Source organism: Canis lupus, chromosome 36 (genome assembly GCF_048164855.1).
Source record: "Canis lupus baileyi chromosome 36, mCanLup2.hap1, whole genome shotgun sequence".
NCBI classification, from domain to species: domain Eukaryota; kingdom Metazoa; phylum Chordata; class Mammalia; order Carnivora; family Canidae; genus Canis; species Canis lupus.
In genome coordinates, this window is record NC_132873.1 from 756,925 (window position 1) to 772,209 (window position 15,285).

The 15,285-nt window shown below is 52.7% G+C and overlaps 1 protein-coding gene across 3 annotated transcripts in view; it reads right to left on the bottom strand.

Moving 5' to 3' along the window:
* Positions 1-12,958, bottom strand: part of DLGAP2 (DLG associated protein 2) — a 699,343-nt gene extending 686,385 nt beyond the window's left edge. For 2 of the 3 annotated variants that reach the window (XM_072812943.1, XM_072812932.1), the window contains exon 1: positions 12,822-12,947. Coding sequence is in view for 1 of the 3 variants with exons in the window: in XM_072812931.1 (XP_072669032.1) it covers positions 12,822-12,839 (18 nt within the window). In the remaining 2 variants the exon portion in view is untranslated. Of the gene's footprint in view, positions 1-12,821 lie in introns of all 3 variants that reach the window. The other variant, XM_072812931.1, reaches the window with a different exon arrangement.
* Between the last annotated feature and the right edge of the window lie 2,327 nt (positions 12,959-15,285).

Sequence of the window (15,285 nt, forward strand, 5' to 3'; positions counted from 1 at the left end):
ACAGACAGATGAAAAGGCACTCAATATCACTAATCATCAGGGACAAGCAAATCAAAACAATGAGATATAACTTCACACCTGTTGTAATAGCTAGAATTAAAAAAATACAAGAAACAACAGGTGTTGGCAATGAGGTGGAGAAAGGGAAGCCCTCTTACAACTGTTGGTGGGAATTCGAGCTGGTGCGGCCACTTGGAGGGTCCTTAAAGTTAAAAATATAACTACTCTATGATTCAGTAATTCCATTACTTGGTATTTACTCAAAGAAAACAAAACAATAATTTAAAAGATGTATAAACTTTGTTTATAGCAGCATCATTTACAACAGCCAAGATGTGGAAGCAGCCCAAATATCCATCAATAGATGAATGGATCAAGGTGTTATACACACACACACACACACACACACACACCAGAACATTAATCAGCCAATGAAAAGGATGACATCTTGCCATTTGCAACATGGACGGACCTAGAGGGCAGTATGCTGAGTGAAATAAGTCAGAGAAAGACAAGTACCATTCAATTTTACACAGATGTAGAATCTACAACAACAAAGAATCAAACAAAGGAAAAGGAGAATCACCGTATAAATCCAGAAAAGAAACTGCTGGTTGCGGGAGGGCAGGTGGTTGGGGGCGTGGGCACCACGGGTGAAGATGCACAGGAGATAAAGATTCCAGACAGGATACGTGTCGGGGATGAAAGGCACCGCACAGGGCAGACGGCACGCTTGGCAGACTCAGCTACGCACGGTGGACACGGACATGGCATAACCTGTAGAGCTGACCAGTTCTATGTCCCACACCTGGAGCTAATGTAACAGTGTGTCAACTATCCTAAGGAAAAAAAGAGAAAAAAAAAAAAAAAAAAACCACTGAGCCTTCCTAACATGCCCTGATGCGACTTCTGCTCCAAAGAGGCATTGGTAAAGTCTCTGCTCTGAGACACGGGAGCGACGCAGCCCAGGGGGATGCTGTCCGTCCTCCCTCCCCTGGAATCACAGGTGGACAGTGCATGGTTACTCCCGGCCTAAGTTTCCTGGCTTGTGTCCCACACTGTGAAGCCTTCCAAACCTTTCAAGGCCACTGTTTGCATGTTTGCAAGAGAGAAATGATAATATGTGACCCAAATAAATCAAGTTAAACACACTCCCTTAGCTTGTAATCTGTGTTCTTCTAAGGTGGGGGTTTAGGATAAAACAACCATGCTAGAGTGACCATGGCTTTTGCCATGTTTCTAAAAATATTGAAAACAAGACAAGCAGGAGTCTATTGGATGGACAAAGGAATATAATACTTGACAGGAAGACTGTGCTGAACAACCCCAGAGGCAGGCTGTCTGCAGGGGGGCCAGCGGTGGGGTCACTCTGGCAAGGGGACCCGGCCAGACTGCACCCCACTCCCTAGGGGCTTCATCATGAGCGGCCCAGCAGCCAAACTCCACATCTGCACAATCCCACTGGATCCACTGCCAGAGGCTGGGTGGGTCTTCATGCCTCCTGGTCACCTTCTGCAGCCCCCCACTTATTTCAAAGGGGATCCAGACCCCCATGTGGTGGCATCCACCACACTTAGGGCCGAAGGAACAGGCCCAGAGTGTGAAAGCAGGCAAACTGGCAGGACACAGTGCTCTGAAGACCCACCTGCAGCCTCAGCCCCCATTCCTGGACAACCAATGCCAGACGCATCCCAGACAATGCGAACCAGACCCCGTGCACACCTGATCCCCGGGGTCTCTGCTCCACCGGTCTGCGCATCAGACCCCACCAGTAAGTGCTGTGCAATGGCCAACTGTTTGGTCATACCATTTCTGTGGCTCCCACCAGATGAGGAACCTCCGGAGGGCAAGGACCACATCTCGCCCTCCTTTCTGACCACAACGCAGGACCTGACGCAGACAACCCTTCCACAAAGGAGAACCAGAGGAGCAGGTGCGTCAAGAAAAAACAATACGCTTGAGAACGTCAGGTGAAGTGGAATTTTAAACTTACCATAAGGATTAGGAAAGAGGCGGGAAACCCAGAAAAGTGCTCATGTGTTTTAAACTGTAAGATTCATTTATTAAATGTCTGCACAAGAGAGAGCCACGAGGACCAGGAGAGAGGACCCTGAACCGGCCAGTGAAAGACCGGGATGGGGAGAGACACCCCGAACATGATCAGAAACGAGTCCGGAGCTCGTATCCCACTAGACAGTAGTGTCACGAAGCATTGGAAGCTGCAAGACAGCACAGGAAACCCGTCTCCAGGGAGGGTGGCTGCGGCATCGCTCCGCTAGCGGCCGCCGTCGTTCCGGGAGGCCCAGCTCCCAGGGGCCAGCAGCCCAGTCAGCTCACCTTCTCCATCAAAATCCTGCAGCCGGGGTCCGACAGTTCAGAATAGGTCTATTTTAGGACTGGCCATTTTTCAAGCACTAAATTTAGCCAGCTTGAATTCTTCTTAAAAAACGCTATCCCATTAAACCTTTTGAAACAGGAAATCTACATTTCATTATAAAGTCAGAACACAGTGTTCTCTGATGAGCTGTGAAGCGCAGGGGAAGTGAGCGTTAGGGACGGTGCACTTGGCAGATGAAAATGCCTCGCGGGTGGATTTCAGGACGTTTGAAGGCACACAAAGTAATGGACTCCTGCTCGGATGTCTGATAATCAAATATTGAAAATGTATGGCCATTGATTATTTTTAAAATTAATAACCTATTGTATAAGTTTAAAATAGTGATTTTTAGTTTGCCTTTGTGTTACTTTTATTAGTGACTCTGCCATTCCCTTAATGCTTATTGACCAAGCTACTGACTCCTTTATGAATTTGCTGTTCATTCCTTGTTCATTTTTATGCACTCGTGGAAATAATCTTCATACATAAAGAGTATTAACCCATCTTTAAAGAAAAGAACAAACGTGCCTCTAGGCGCACCATGCATGCCTTCAGTTTTCTCCGAGTGGGCACAGAAAAGTTGCCCAACGTTCCTTTCCTTTGCTCTTGTGGCTCTTACACAGCCCCAACCTGACCCATGACCAATGCACCTGCCCCCTTCTTCCCAGGGTGGGGAGGGTGCCACAAAATGAGCACTCACACCATGCCAGTGGGGATGTTCTGCTCCACAAGGAGCTCGCAGCAGTCTCGTGTTCTGGGAACATTCATGCCCACTGCTGTAAGCCAACACGGCCCCCAGGGGATGGCCGTTCCAGTGCCTGGAATCTAGCACCCTGACCTTATTTGGAAAAGAGGTCTTTGAGGGTGTGATTCAATTAGGAACCTGGAGAGGAGCCACCACCCCCAGGTCATCCGGGTGGGTCCCTGATCCGTGGACAAGAGTGCCCCCAGAGAGAGAGAGACTGGAGATGGACAGGTGGCCCAGACACAGGCAAGAAGCCACGTGAAAAGAGAGAAAGAGAGAGAGAGAGAGAGAGAAAGAAGCCATGTGAAGACGGAAGCAGAGACTGAGTGATGGGGCCACAAGCCACCAAGGCCCCAGTCAGGCCCCAGATGGTGGCCGAACATTTGGGTAAGCAAGTGAACATGGAGCAATAGGGAAACGCTTAAATAATACCACATCCTGGAATACTGCACTTCAGATAAAATCAGGTCATCAGAGAATATTTTGAAAATATGGACAAGTTCTCAGAAAAGAATATAAAGGGGGAAAAGAAAAAAAAAAACACTATCTTTCCCAGTTCTGGTTTAAAATATAAGATGGGAAAGAAGCAAACAAGACAAAAACAATGAGTTTCTAGGTCATGGAATTATTGGTGACTTTGAAGCCATTAATTTGCACATCTGTATGATTTCTAAATATTTAGCAGAGCCGATGACCGGAAAAGAAAAGAAAACATCTTAAAGTCCCCAGCTAGCCTCCCATTTCTCCCCCAGCTAAGGGAGATGACAGCCATTGCCCCAGGAGGAAAGTTTTTAAGGTGGAATATATACAACAAGAGGTGTTGGCAAGAAAGGTTCCAGCAGCCAAGCAAATGCGCTACTGAGTTTGACAATAAGACTTTGGCCTCCAGGTCCTGTCTGTTCTGGTTCCTGGGAAAACACTGAAAACTTTTCAAAGAATATTCTAAATCTAACAAAGAGGGAAATTCTAAAGGGCTGGAACGAAAGCTCACAGGCAAAGCCAAAAGAGGAGGTGGTGCGCTGCTGACCACCCACAACACGAGTCATCCCCAGAGATGCTGTTACCTGTAACACCGCGGACCCTCATTCTACCCAACCCCCTACGGAGAGGCCTCCGTTGAGAGACGCTAAGATACGCCGTGGGAGGATACAAGACCTACGTCTGTCTCCAGCCCTGACGTGTGGACCCTGACTGAGCCTTATGCAGCAAAGGTAAGAGCAGGACGTGTGGCCTGGCTGACAGTCCGCATGGCCCCTACCACACCTGATCCAGGTACCCCGCACATCTCTGCATAAAACAGCACATGACCGTGCTACGCCAGCTGCATGACGACCAATCCCGAGCAAAGCAAGGCCGGGATGGAAAACAGATGCCCCTGGAGAGGGTCCCACAAGTCCTACTAGTGAGCCGCCACTGCCAGCCTTCAGGTGACCTGGCAGGTGACAGAGGCCGTGGGGAAGGAGCAGTGAGTGGTCTGTCCTGTCCCAGGCTCCACCCCACGTGGTCCTCCCAGCTCCTCCCTCTCATGGTCAGGTGAGGAGGGCGAGGACCCTGGAAGGCTCGTGCGAGGACGGCAGAGCCACAGATGGCAGGAACCTGGGTACAGAACCACCCCTCTTGGGAAAGCACTCACAGTCCCAGAAAACCTGTTCTTGACGGGGCTAGAAGCCAAGCTCGGCCATGTCGCATAAGGAACACGGCACAGGGACTTGGTCACAGCACCAAGCAGGTCCCAACAGAGGGCCAGTCCTCTGCCCCTACCTGCTGTGGCCACACCTCGGGGTGAAGGGCCCTGAAGGGTCAGGCCATCACCCGCACCCTGGGGGGTCGGGCCATCAGAGGAAGACCCAGCACAGAATGGGAACAAACCAGGACCCCTGATGACATTCCACGTGCCACCCTTTATGACGACAGTAACATGCCGTGTTTCAGACATTCTGTGGACAGTCCACACCCCAAGGCCAAAAGAAACAGAAAACAGAGAGGCAGACACCGTGTCTCCATCGCAGCACCCACGGGTGAACACCATCAGTACTCGGATCAGTACTCACCCACTCAGCAACCATTGACTGAGCACCACGGGCCCAGCAGTATTTTAGGGGCTTGGGACACAGCAGTGACCAAAACGCACACAACCCTCCCTCCTCCCAGAGCCTACGAGCCACCCAAGGCACTGGCCGGCTCTGGCAGGCCATACATGTGACCCCGGACACATTCCCTAACCTCTGTCCCTTGACGTCCGAATCTGTGACGTGCAGAAGCCTCCAGTCCCGAGCTCCCGGGGCTGGTGCAAGGGAGGAACACAAAGGGGTGTGTGACACGCTCAGCGGAGGGCCTGCCCCCCCCCCCCCCCCCGTAAGTGCTCAGCGCATGCTGGCGATCATAGACAGGAGACAAATATCCAACGATGAAGTAAATCCCCCGACGGGTCAGACCGGAGCTCGCGGGGGCAGGAGGGATGGCTGGACCCCTCACAACAGGCCCACGCGGAGGCTCCACGCAGGAGGGGTGACTGCGGTGGCCCGGCGTTCAGAGGCGGGGCCAAGGGCCGTGAGGGCCCCGGTGCCCCGACAGGCCCCAGCTCCGGGGGCAGCCTGGAGGGAGCCCAGTGTGGGCAGCGTGGGCTGGGAGTGGCCGGGTGGGGTTGCGTGGAGGCCGCTGTGAGAAGCCACCCCTCACTCCAAGCACCCGAGCCGGGTGCCCCCACTCTGGCCTATCTTTTCTGTCTCTCCCGGGGGCTCCACACAGAGAAGCTTCCGAGACACGGGGTGAGAAGGCGCTGTCTGTAATCTCCTCTTGTCCCCTAATGTGACATGAACCCCTTTTTGTGGTATTAAGTACCCAACTTTCATCTTCTTAATGAATGTGCACTTTTTGTAACGTGGCTGTAACAGTGAATTTATCTAACCTCTCATTATTCGTATTTTCCAATATTTTACTGTAAAACAAAGCTGGACTGGATAGTACTTAGATAATTCCCTATAAATTCGTGATTATCTTCTTAGGCTAAGTTCCCAGAAGTGAAATTGATGGGACTAGTTATACACAGAAGTTTTATTTCAAATAAGTGCTGTGACTTTTAAGAAAATATCATCAGAGAAACAAGCAAGTGGATAAATTGAGAACCACTGAATACTGTTTGGTGGCTTTAGTGAGCTATGTAACCCATCCTTCACAACAAAAATAAAATTTTTCATCTAATTAGAGATACCATCTAGAACATTTTAGTGTAGACCCAGGATGTTATATCCCAAAATGGCCACAATGGAAGTTTGAAAAAATAACATTCAACTGTTTAAGATTATTTCTACGTTAAAAATATATCCTATACTGTTTCTAAGAGTAAAAGATGCTCAGAAATTTGTTCAGAAGCTGTCAAATTCCAAAGAACATCAGAATAATGGATGTCACTTTTAAAGAGCCAAAAGTTTCATATCCTAGCAACATAAAAACAGTGAACAAACGCACCGGCATGCCCCTCGTGTCCTGTATCTCCAACATCCTCACACAGAATCGAGAGAGACGATGGGTAAAACAGGGGCGTGTGGAGCCTCTCCCGCAGGGCACCAGCGAGGGAACTGGCTGGGGAGTCACTTACTCAAATACCTCTTGGGAAACAGGACGTAGCACGTGCAGGAGGCCTGGGGGATCGCCAGGTCTGCCCCCCACGGCTTCTCCTCAACGCCCAGGACCCAACTCGGGAGCTGGCACAGGGAGCTCCCGTGGACCATTCCCCAAGGCACGAACCACCACGGGGAAGGACTGGAGAACCTGTCAGTGGGAACATCGCAGTTACACGAGGTCTGAGGGGGTCCCCTGAGGACCGCACAGAGGAGTTGCGACGGGGAAGTGTGGGCAGGGGAAGGGCGTCATTCTGCCTGTGGCCGAGTCATGACGGGACCTGAGAGCAGAGCCTAGGCCACCACGCAGGGAGCCAGGCCGTCGGCTCAGTGCTCTTGTTCACAGATAGCAAGACTGACAGGGATCTCAGGATGCATCAGGCAACGACCTTCCCTCAAAAGCTGTCACTCTGCAAGGGGAAGAGAAGTCAAAGGTGCACCACAGGGTAAGCTGAGGTTTACTAGCACGGGGAGCCTTGCCTCGCTGATCTTGTGGGCTGAGGGACGTTACTGTCGCGGCTCCTAAGCTCTAACTTGGAGACTGAGCACCACTCCCCGGAGTGAGATGGGAGACGGAGACCGCGGCCACGATGACCCCACTCACCTGGGGTCACATTCAGACCACACAGCTATGCGTCTTTGGCTAAGACAGGTATACTGGGCACGTCCACGGAAGCATGTGGAAATAGGAAGGTACATCAGAGCTAAGAAACCTGAGCTGTCCACAGGCTATGCAACCCCCAAGCACTAAACGGTAGCAGATTAAGGCAGGACGCAGAGAAAGACCCGGCTCCTGACCCCAGAGCTCCACTCTGGTCCCAGAGACAATACGGGGAATACTTGGGAAAAATCATCGTGCCCTTGTGCCGATTGGGTCTGCATGTTTTGTTTATCACGTCTTTTGAAGTCCGTGGCAAGACACAACCATGAAAACACTCTGGTGTGTCCCACATAGCCTCAAACCCTTTATGCAAAGTCTGCCATGAGAACGTCATTTCTGATTTAGCACCGAGGAAAATCTCTTCATCACTGAAAAACAAGTATGCACAGTCCATCCCAAGAGGTGATCAAGGGAGGACATGTATTTTCAGAGTTTTGCGGGGAACCGGGTGAAAAGGAAACTCAATCAAGAATTATGTTAACCAAAAAAAAAAAAAAGAATTATGTTAACCCCCCTGGTTGTCATATTTGTTTGTTCTGATCGTTTATGTCTATTTGATAAACATTTTAACCTTGTCCTCTGTGATGAGGCTGGGTCAAAACTTCTGGGAAACAGCAAAATAGACAACTAAGAGCAGAAATAATGAATACCCAGGTGTTATGGGAACTCAGAGCATCACCTCATTATGCCCAACGCACGATGGCTCAAACTGGGTGCATCTCACTTCATGATCCAAAACAGTCAACACTTCCTGAGTATTTACTGCACACACCATTCTAAGTGCTTCACAGTCATCAGTTCCTTTAAACCCCGTTCCTTAAAGCTATCCTATAAAGCTAATTTGTATGTGTCCCTCTCTCAGTGACAAGGGACTGAAGCAAATGAAGGTCAAATAAACTGTCCAAGGCCCCTGGGCTGCCCAGCAGGTCTGACTCCAGAGCCTGCACTCTTCATCACCACCTACGCTGCCAACACGGATCCTGCTGCTCAAGGCTGTGTGAAACCAGTAGGACAGATTTTCATTTAGTACAAGAGGATAATTTTATTTTGCCCGGCTTATAATATAGACTCCATGGGCCCTAAGGGAATCATTTCAATATTTTTACTTTTATGCAGAGTATGGTACATCATTTTAAAGACAATGACCAATTACATCTACAAAGTTACTTTAAATATTTACCGCGTTCTTATGAATAGGCTCACAATGCTTATTCCTCTTTGGAATAATTTTTTTTTCCTGTGGATACACACATAAAAAGATTTATCAGACAAAAGTATCACCTGAAGATACATAACCTAACACCATGATGAGAGCTTTAATGTGGAGAAACTAAACCCCCTACATACCACCTGGTCCTCAGGGATAGAAAACCCAAATCAAATTTGAGGAGATTTTCTGGTTCACAAAACTGAAAAGTCAAGCAGTAATGATGCTCCAAGCGCAACTAGGTCTCAGGACCAAGGTGTCTTCGGGCACAGCCAGAGCCCCTCGGTCTCCCACAGACAGGTGGTCCCCACGATGTGGCTTCCTTTTCACAGAGGCCATCCCCTCCTGAGTTGAGGGCAAGGACTCCAGGCCCTGCATGTCTTTAGCTGGACTTTCTGACAATACATATGCAGTTCCCAACCTTAGGAAATGTCAAGGTCCACAGGAAAGCTCCTCCTCCTGGGACAGGGATGGCACTGTGACTTCCTTCACCCCGAAAGAAGCCCGTCTCTATGCACAGGGCAGAGTCTAGAGGGGGCACAGGGGACCCTCCACGGGAAACAAGCAGTCACCTGGGAAAGTGAATTCACACTGCATGGGAAGTCCAACAGAAGCCTATCAAGCTGATCTAGAGAGTTCATCTCAAAGACCTGCCCAGAAACACGGAGAGCATTGGACACCCAGAGAGGAAGACCGCTGGCAACCAGCCGGGGGGAGGCATCTTCTCTGATGTGCCTGGTGGGAGTTGTGAGAACAGCCGGAGACATGGGCAGGCACCCCTCCAGGCAGTGTCAGGGCATACGGGGGCGGGGGGGTGCTCCATGAGAGGCTCAGTGGGGCAGCTCTTTCAGAAGCAGGCGAAGCCAGAGCACAGAATGAGGGCCGTAACAAAGAATCGGGGTCTGCATATGGTGCCCACATACGGTGCCCAGGTACCCGTGCAAAGAGCCGGATGCTGATGACAACTGGATCAGTCCCTGGGAGGGAGAGGGGCTGGAAGGGTGCATGCCCTCCCACAAGCAGATGCAGGATGTAAACTGGAATCTGCACCCCCTACAGCCCCACCCTGCTGACCCAAAGCCCACAGTCCCCGCTCCCTACAAACAAGTGTGTTTGTCATAAATAAGCACGGAGCACCGAGCTTAATTTCTGTGTTCACAAGTACCAGGCAAAGTGACAAAACACAGCTGAAAAGCTGGTGTTCGGCTGGGACCCTGGACTCAGAACCAGAGTGGATGAAGAATGATTTTTTAACTTCACAAGATGTCTTGCCTACTAACTTCCTGTATGGTAGCCTATGATTCTTTTAGAACCAACATGCTGGCGATGCTCTAAAGAGGACTCCCATCTGTCCCACAGGATGAATCATAGTTATTTTTATTGTATCCAATGAATGACCGTAGAATATCCTTTCCAGGGGGTCAATAAATGATACATTTAATTAATTTCCCTTTAAAATCTATACTCAAAGTATACATCCTTCAACTCCTTGGGTAATCATGAAGTTTTCCCAAAATACAGTCACAAAAGAATGACAGCATTTCTTCGATTTCATCATGTAGGCACAAGATGAAAGATACTCTGCTTAAGAGAGACATAAGGAATCCTCGAACAATATTAAACCATTTGAACCCTTTAGTTTCACAAGTGCTTGGATTCTGGCATCTGGAATCCAATGTGACCCAAATGTAGCAGAGCATAGTTTTGCTTTTAATATTTAATTTGGGATTTCTCCCAATTTCAAAAACAAAGTACACAACTATAAGAGAAGCAATAGGTTTCCATGGGGGATGTATTTGCGTCACCCTGAAGAAAATGCAAAAGGAACCTGAGTTCCATAAAAAATAAATCCTTATTAATTCATCTAAATCACCAGTAACCTAAGCCATACAAAAATAGTGGTAAAAGAATAGATGTTTATTTCTGTCTCAAGCAGGACCACTTTGGGCAACTCTACTGCAAATGCAAAGTTTCTTGGAAGGAAAGGGAACGGATTAACGGAATGAAAAGTTGGCTTAGAACGCTCAACTGAGAAAACATCTCTGTGGTGAGAAAACTCTCATTTTAAGCACTTCATCCCTTTGGAATATTTGAGGTGGTATTCCCTTCGTTCACTAAGCTTGCCCTGTAGCCCACAATGATCCTGCAGACGGGACCAGACAGGTCACCGCAGTAAGTCACCCAAGGCTTACCGATGTCCTCACCCAGAACAGAGGATTTCTGGGGGAGAGTTCATGATGAGGCACAGTGGTTCTCAGACACACAGTAGGATGCACTTGTAGGGGAAATCAGTGGGAGTTCCCCCAGATGTATGGACCCCCCATGCCGGACAGGACATCTGCATCGATGCAGCAAAAGGCAGTGTGCTGTAGAACAGGACGTGCTCCTGTGCTTTTGTCCATCAGGTCCCTACTTTGCCCAGATGTGCCTCAGCAGAGACGAGTCTGCTAGTCGTGTTGCCAGATGTGAGGCATAAAATATTCCAATCTGTTCCCTTCCAAGCAATGAAAAAGTCATATCATCTAAAAGGAAATGGTACACATGCTCCACAATTACAGTTGGAGCCAATCTGTGAGTCACTCAGTGCCTGCACAAGACAATTTGGCTACTGGAAAATCCTGATTAATGACTTTTTTTTGAACACCAGAGTAACAACCTGACCTGCCAAAAAAAATCACAATTTTTTTTTCATCCATTCGCCATTTTTTTTTTTTTTTTTGCCTTGGTTACCCACTACCTTACCCAGAGACTGTGAAAGAAGAAAAATGAGAATGGTGTTGTAGGCACATGAAGCTCAAATGTAAATGTTGCTTCTTGCAAGTTGTGGGGGAGAGGGTGGGGGTGACGTCAGCCTTGAGACAGGAGAAGGAGCGTCCCCCTGGAGGTGCTACATGGCCTCCCCAAGCCTGTGCTGAGAGCCTGGGGATTCACTAGTCACCAGAGCTAATTCACCATCTGCAAGAAGTGCCAGGGCGGCCAGTTCCTATCCCATCCGAGCACCCCACGGACACACAGCCAGCATGGGCCCAGGCCCCCGGGGAGGAGATGAAGCCCCCAGGAAAGCCCTTGTCTGAAGTCCTCCTCTGAGCTCTCCTGCCTCCGAGGTGGCAGACAAAGCTGTGCGCTTAACATTCCCAGCTTCGGAAACCACGCCAGCCCTTGCCGGCAGCATCTACACCCCCGAGGAAGAATCCGCTACCCATCGCTTAATTTGTAATCGATACAAGGCAGCGGAGGCTGAGAAGTCACGAATTCCCAATTCCAAGCCCCGGCCGGAATCGCCATGCGTTTGGCAGAAGAGAAGGCAGGCGGCTGGAATCGCAGCAGCTGAGAAGTGTGGAAGAGTCAGAGAAGAGGCTGCCTTGAGTTTCCCGTGCAAATCTCCAACCCCCGGCGGCCTCGGTCCTCTAGCCACCTGCGCCCCCTCCCACCTGCACCTGCGCCCTCTCCGCCTGCACCTGCGCCCTCTCCGCCTGCACCTGCGCCCTCTCCATCTCCACCTGCGCCCTCTCCCCTCAACGGACTCCGCTCTCTCCACCCGTAGACCTCTCCTGCCTCCACCTGGGCCCTACCCCGTCTCCACCTGCACCCTCCCCCGTTGGCACGTGGGCCCTCTCCCCCGTCCACCTGCAGACCTCCGTGACCTCTGAGGCACTCCGCCCTGTCGCCCCCTCCCGACCTCTCCTAACTCTTCCCCCTCACCTTCCCCCCGGGTCTCCCGTCCGGCTGGCGGCGACCTCAGGGCGCCGTGCGCGCGGGGCGGGCGGCCAGGTGGGCTGGGGCTCCCTCCAGCCCGGCCTCACCCTCACCTGCCTGCGCACGCAGAGCCCGTGCCTGCCGCCCCCAGCCCTGGCAGCGCAGGCTGCAGTAATTACATCCTCATTATTTCTCTGCGATCGTTAGCGAGCGAGCCGAGAACAGCAACAGCCGCTGCCGGGGGAGGCTTGGTTACAAAACCCTGCGCCGGGAGCTCCGCGCTTAGCAACCGCCCGAAAAAGCCCGGCGCTCGCGCTCCCACTTGAAGAGCGGGCGGAGGCCGCCCCCTCCCGCGCTGCGGCCGCCGCGACCCCGCACGAGCGGCCCCGCCGGCCCCGGCCCCGGCCCCGGCCCCCCGCGGGAGCCCGACGCCGCCCCCTCCCCGCCCGCCCGCCGCGCCCACGCCCGCGCCCACGCCCACGCCCGGAGCGCAGGGTCCCGAGCCCCGCCCGCACCTTCCTCAGCGCGGACATCCTCGGCCTCGGAGTTCGGCGGGCGCAGGGCGGCGTGGCGCGGTCCGTCCGTCCGTCCGTCCCCGGCCGTCAGCCCGCGGGGCCGCCCGCGCCCCGACCGCGCTCCAGCCCCGCGCACGGTCCGAGCTCCCCGCCGGCGCCTGCGCACTGGGCGCCCGGGAGGCCCGGCGCGGCGGGGGGCGCGGCGCGGCGGCATCTGGGGAGGGGCCAGGCCCGGCGGGGAGCCCAGGCCGCGCCCCCGCCCCGCCCCCCGCCGCCCGGGCCCCGCCCCGACGCCACCTGTGGCGCGGCCCGCGGGGCGCCCGAGGCGCAGGCACCGGGGCGCACGTCGCTCGGCGGCGGCGGGCCCAGCCCCGAAGTTAGCGCGCGGCCCCGCTCGTGCCCCAGCGCCGGGGCCGCCCGCACCCGAGGACGCCGGCCCGAGGCCCCCAGCGCCGGGGCCGCGCGCCCTGCCGCTGCCCTAGACCCGGGCCGCCCGCTCCCTCCGGGCGCGCCTCCTGCAGCGCACGCGGGCCGCGGGGAAGAAGGAAGGAGCGCGCTGGAGCCGCGGACCGGCCTCCTCCAGGGCGCCCCCCCGCCCCGCCTCCGCCTCCACCTCCACCGCCTCCGCCGCCGCCGGGTCCGCTCTCCGCCGCGCACAGGACCCCAGCGCGGGGAAGGACTGGAAGCGCCGCGCCGTCCCAGCGACCTGCGCAGCCCAGACCCACGGGCCAAGCTCCCACGGCCCGTCTGGCAACCCGGGGAACGGCCTTCCGAGACCGCACGAGAGCAGGATCCCCCCCGGGCCACCTGCTGCGCTGGGCGCTCCCGCTGCGCTCGCCTGCGCGCCTGGGCCTGGGGCGGGCCGGCGTCCCCGGAACCGGCTGCGAGGCTCACCCCGGCTGCTGGGAAGCCTAAGGGCAGAAAAGCCTAAACAGCTGCTAGGAAACCTGAAGCCCGCAGGATGCTTCTAGGGAAATGATAGGGATCAGGATAGGAATCAGGTGACCAAAAATACTCGAGGTGGACAAGCCGGGCTTCTCCAGAAATTCCAAAACCTTTAAACGACACCGCTGCCTCAGCGATACTTCTGCTTCGTAGAATGGGTCAGGCTCGTGCGTCCATTGCTCTTTATTTTTCCGCCCAATTCTAAATGCCGAGGGGGAGTGGATACAAACTGAATCAAAGAAACCTGTCCACAACTGGATTTTTCTGCAGCGTTTCTAGCATCTTCCAATTTGTCTCCGTGGTCAAAAAATGACAAATCCTATGTGCCAACCCTCAACCAGAAATCCAGATTCTAGATCAAGTTCACTTAAAAATGTACTTCCCTCCTCTTCATATTTGTCCTCATGTTCATCCTTTTGAGACTCATTTGTTCATTCACACAACAGCAACCACAAAAAAATGACAAAAACGTGCTCTTTCCCTCAACATATGAGCAAAACAGAAAGAACCACAGGACCAGGGGATTTTCAGTCCACAGAGGGGGGTCATTTTAAAAATATCACATGAGACAGGGAGCTCAGTGGTTTATTGGGAGGTGAGTCCAAGTGGAGGAGGAGTCCACCAGGGAGACAGGGAAAGTTTATCAGACGCATTACCAAGCTGGCCACCCCTATAGACACGGGGGCTCCACCTGGCTGGAGTCCCTGAAGGAACCCTGTGGACTGCACCTCAGCATTGTTTGAGGTTTGGAAGGCAGGACAATCTGTTCATCTGACTTCATCTCCCAACCCCACAGGTGTTTTCCCACATGCCCACAGCAGGTTCCTCTGGCTGAGCAATGCCGGTACCTCCTAGAGAGGCTGACCAGCAGCGTTTGGGGTGCCAGCCAGTGAGTGCAGCACAGGGTACTTCCGTCAGAGCCCTGGAGATGCACTGGGGTTTGGGGAAGGGGATCTAGGAAGAAGGAAGAGCAGTCATGAAGCTCCAGGGAGATGGAAGGAAGGGCAGGTGGAAGACCCACCCTCAGTGCTCTAGATGGTCAGAGTAAGTGGAACATAGCGAGCAAGGGACAGCACAGCACAAACGTGCCTGCAGAACAAGCCTGGGGCTTACATGACATTTTAAGGACCCCAAGGTGTATCTTGAATTCAATACAATTCGATGTAGGCTTTGAGCACAGAAGTCAGATGTCCTACATAGACAATCATGACATTTGTGGACAAAGACTGTTTTCTTCTCCCTTCCCAAGCTCCATACTTTTCATTTCCTTGTCTTATTACTTGGGCCAGGACCTCTGGTGCATTGTGGGAAGGAGCGGTGGGGGGGGGGACACCATTAACACAGGGTTAATGTGATGTTAGCTGTAGGGATTTTGTGGGTGCTCTTTATCAAGCTGATGAATTCCCCCTCTGTTCCTAGTCCGATGGAAGTTTTTATCATGAACACAGGTTGGGTTCTGTCAAATGCCTCTTCTGCAACTATTGATATGCTCATGCAATTCTGTACTTAGCTTGTAACA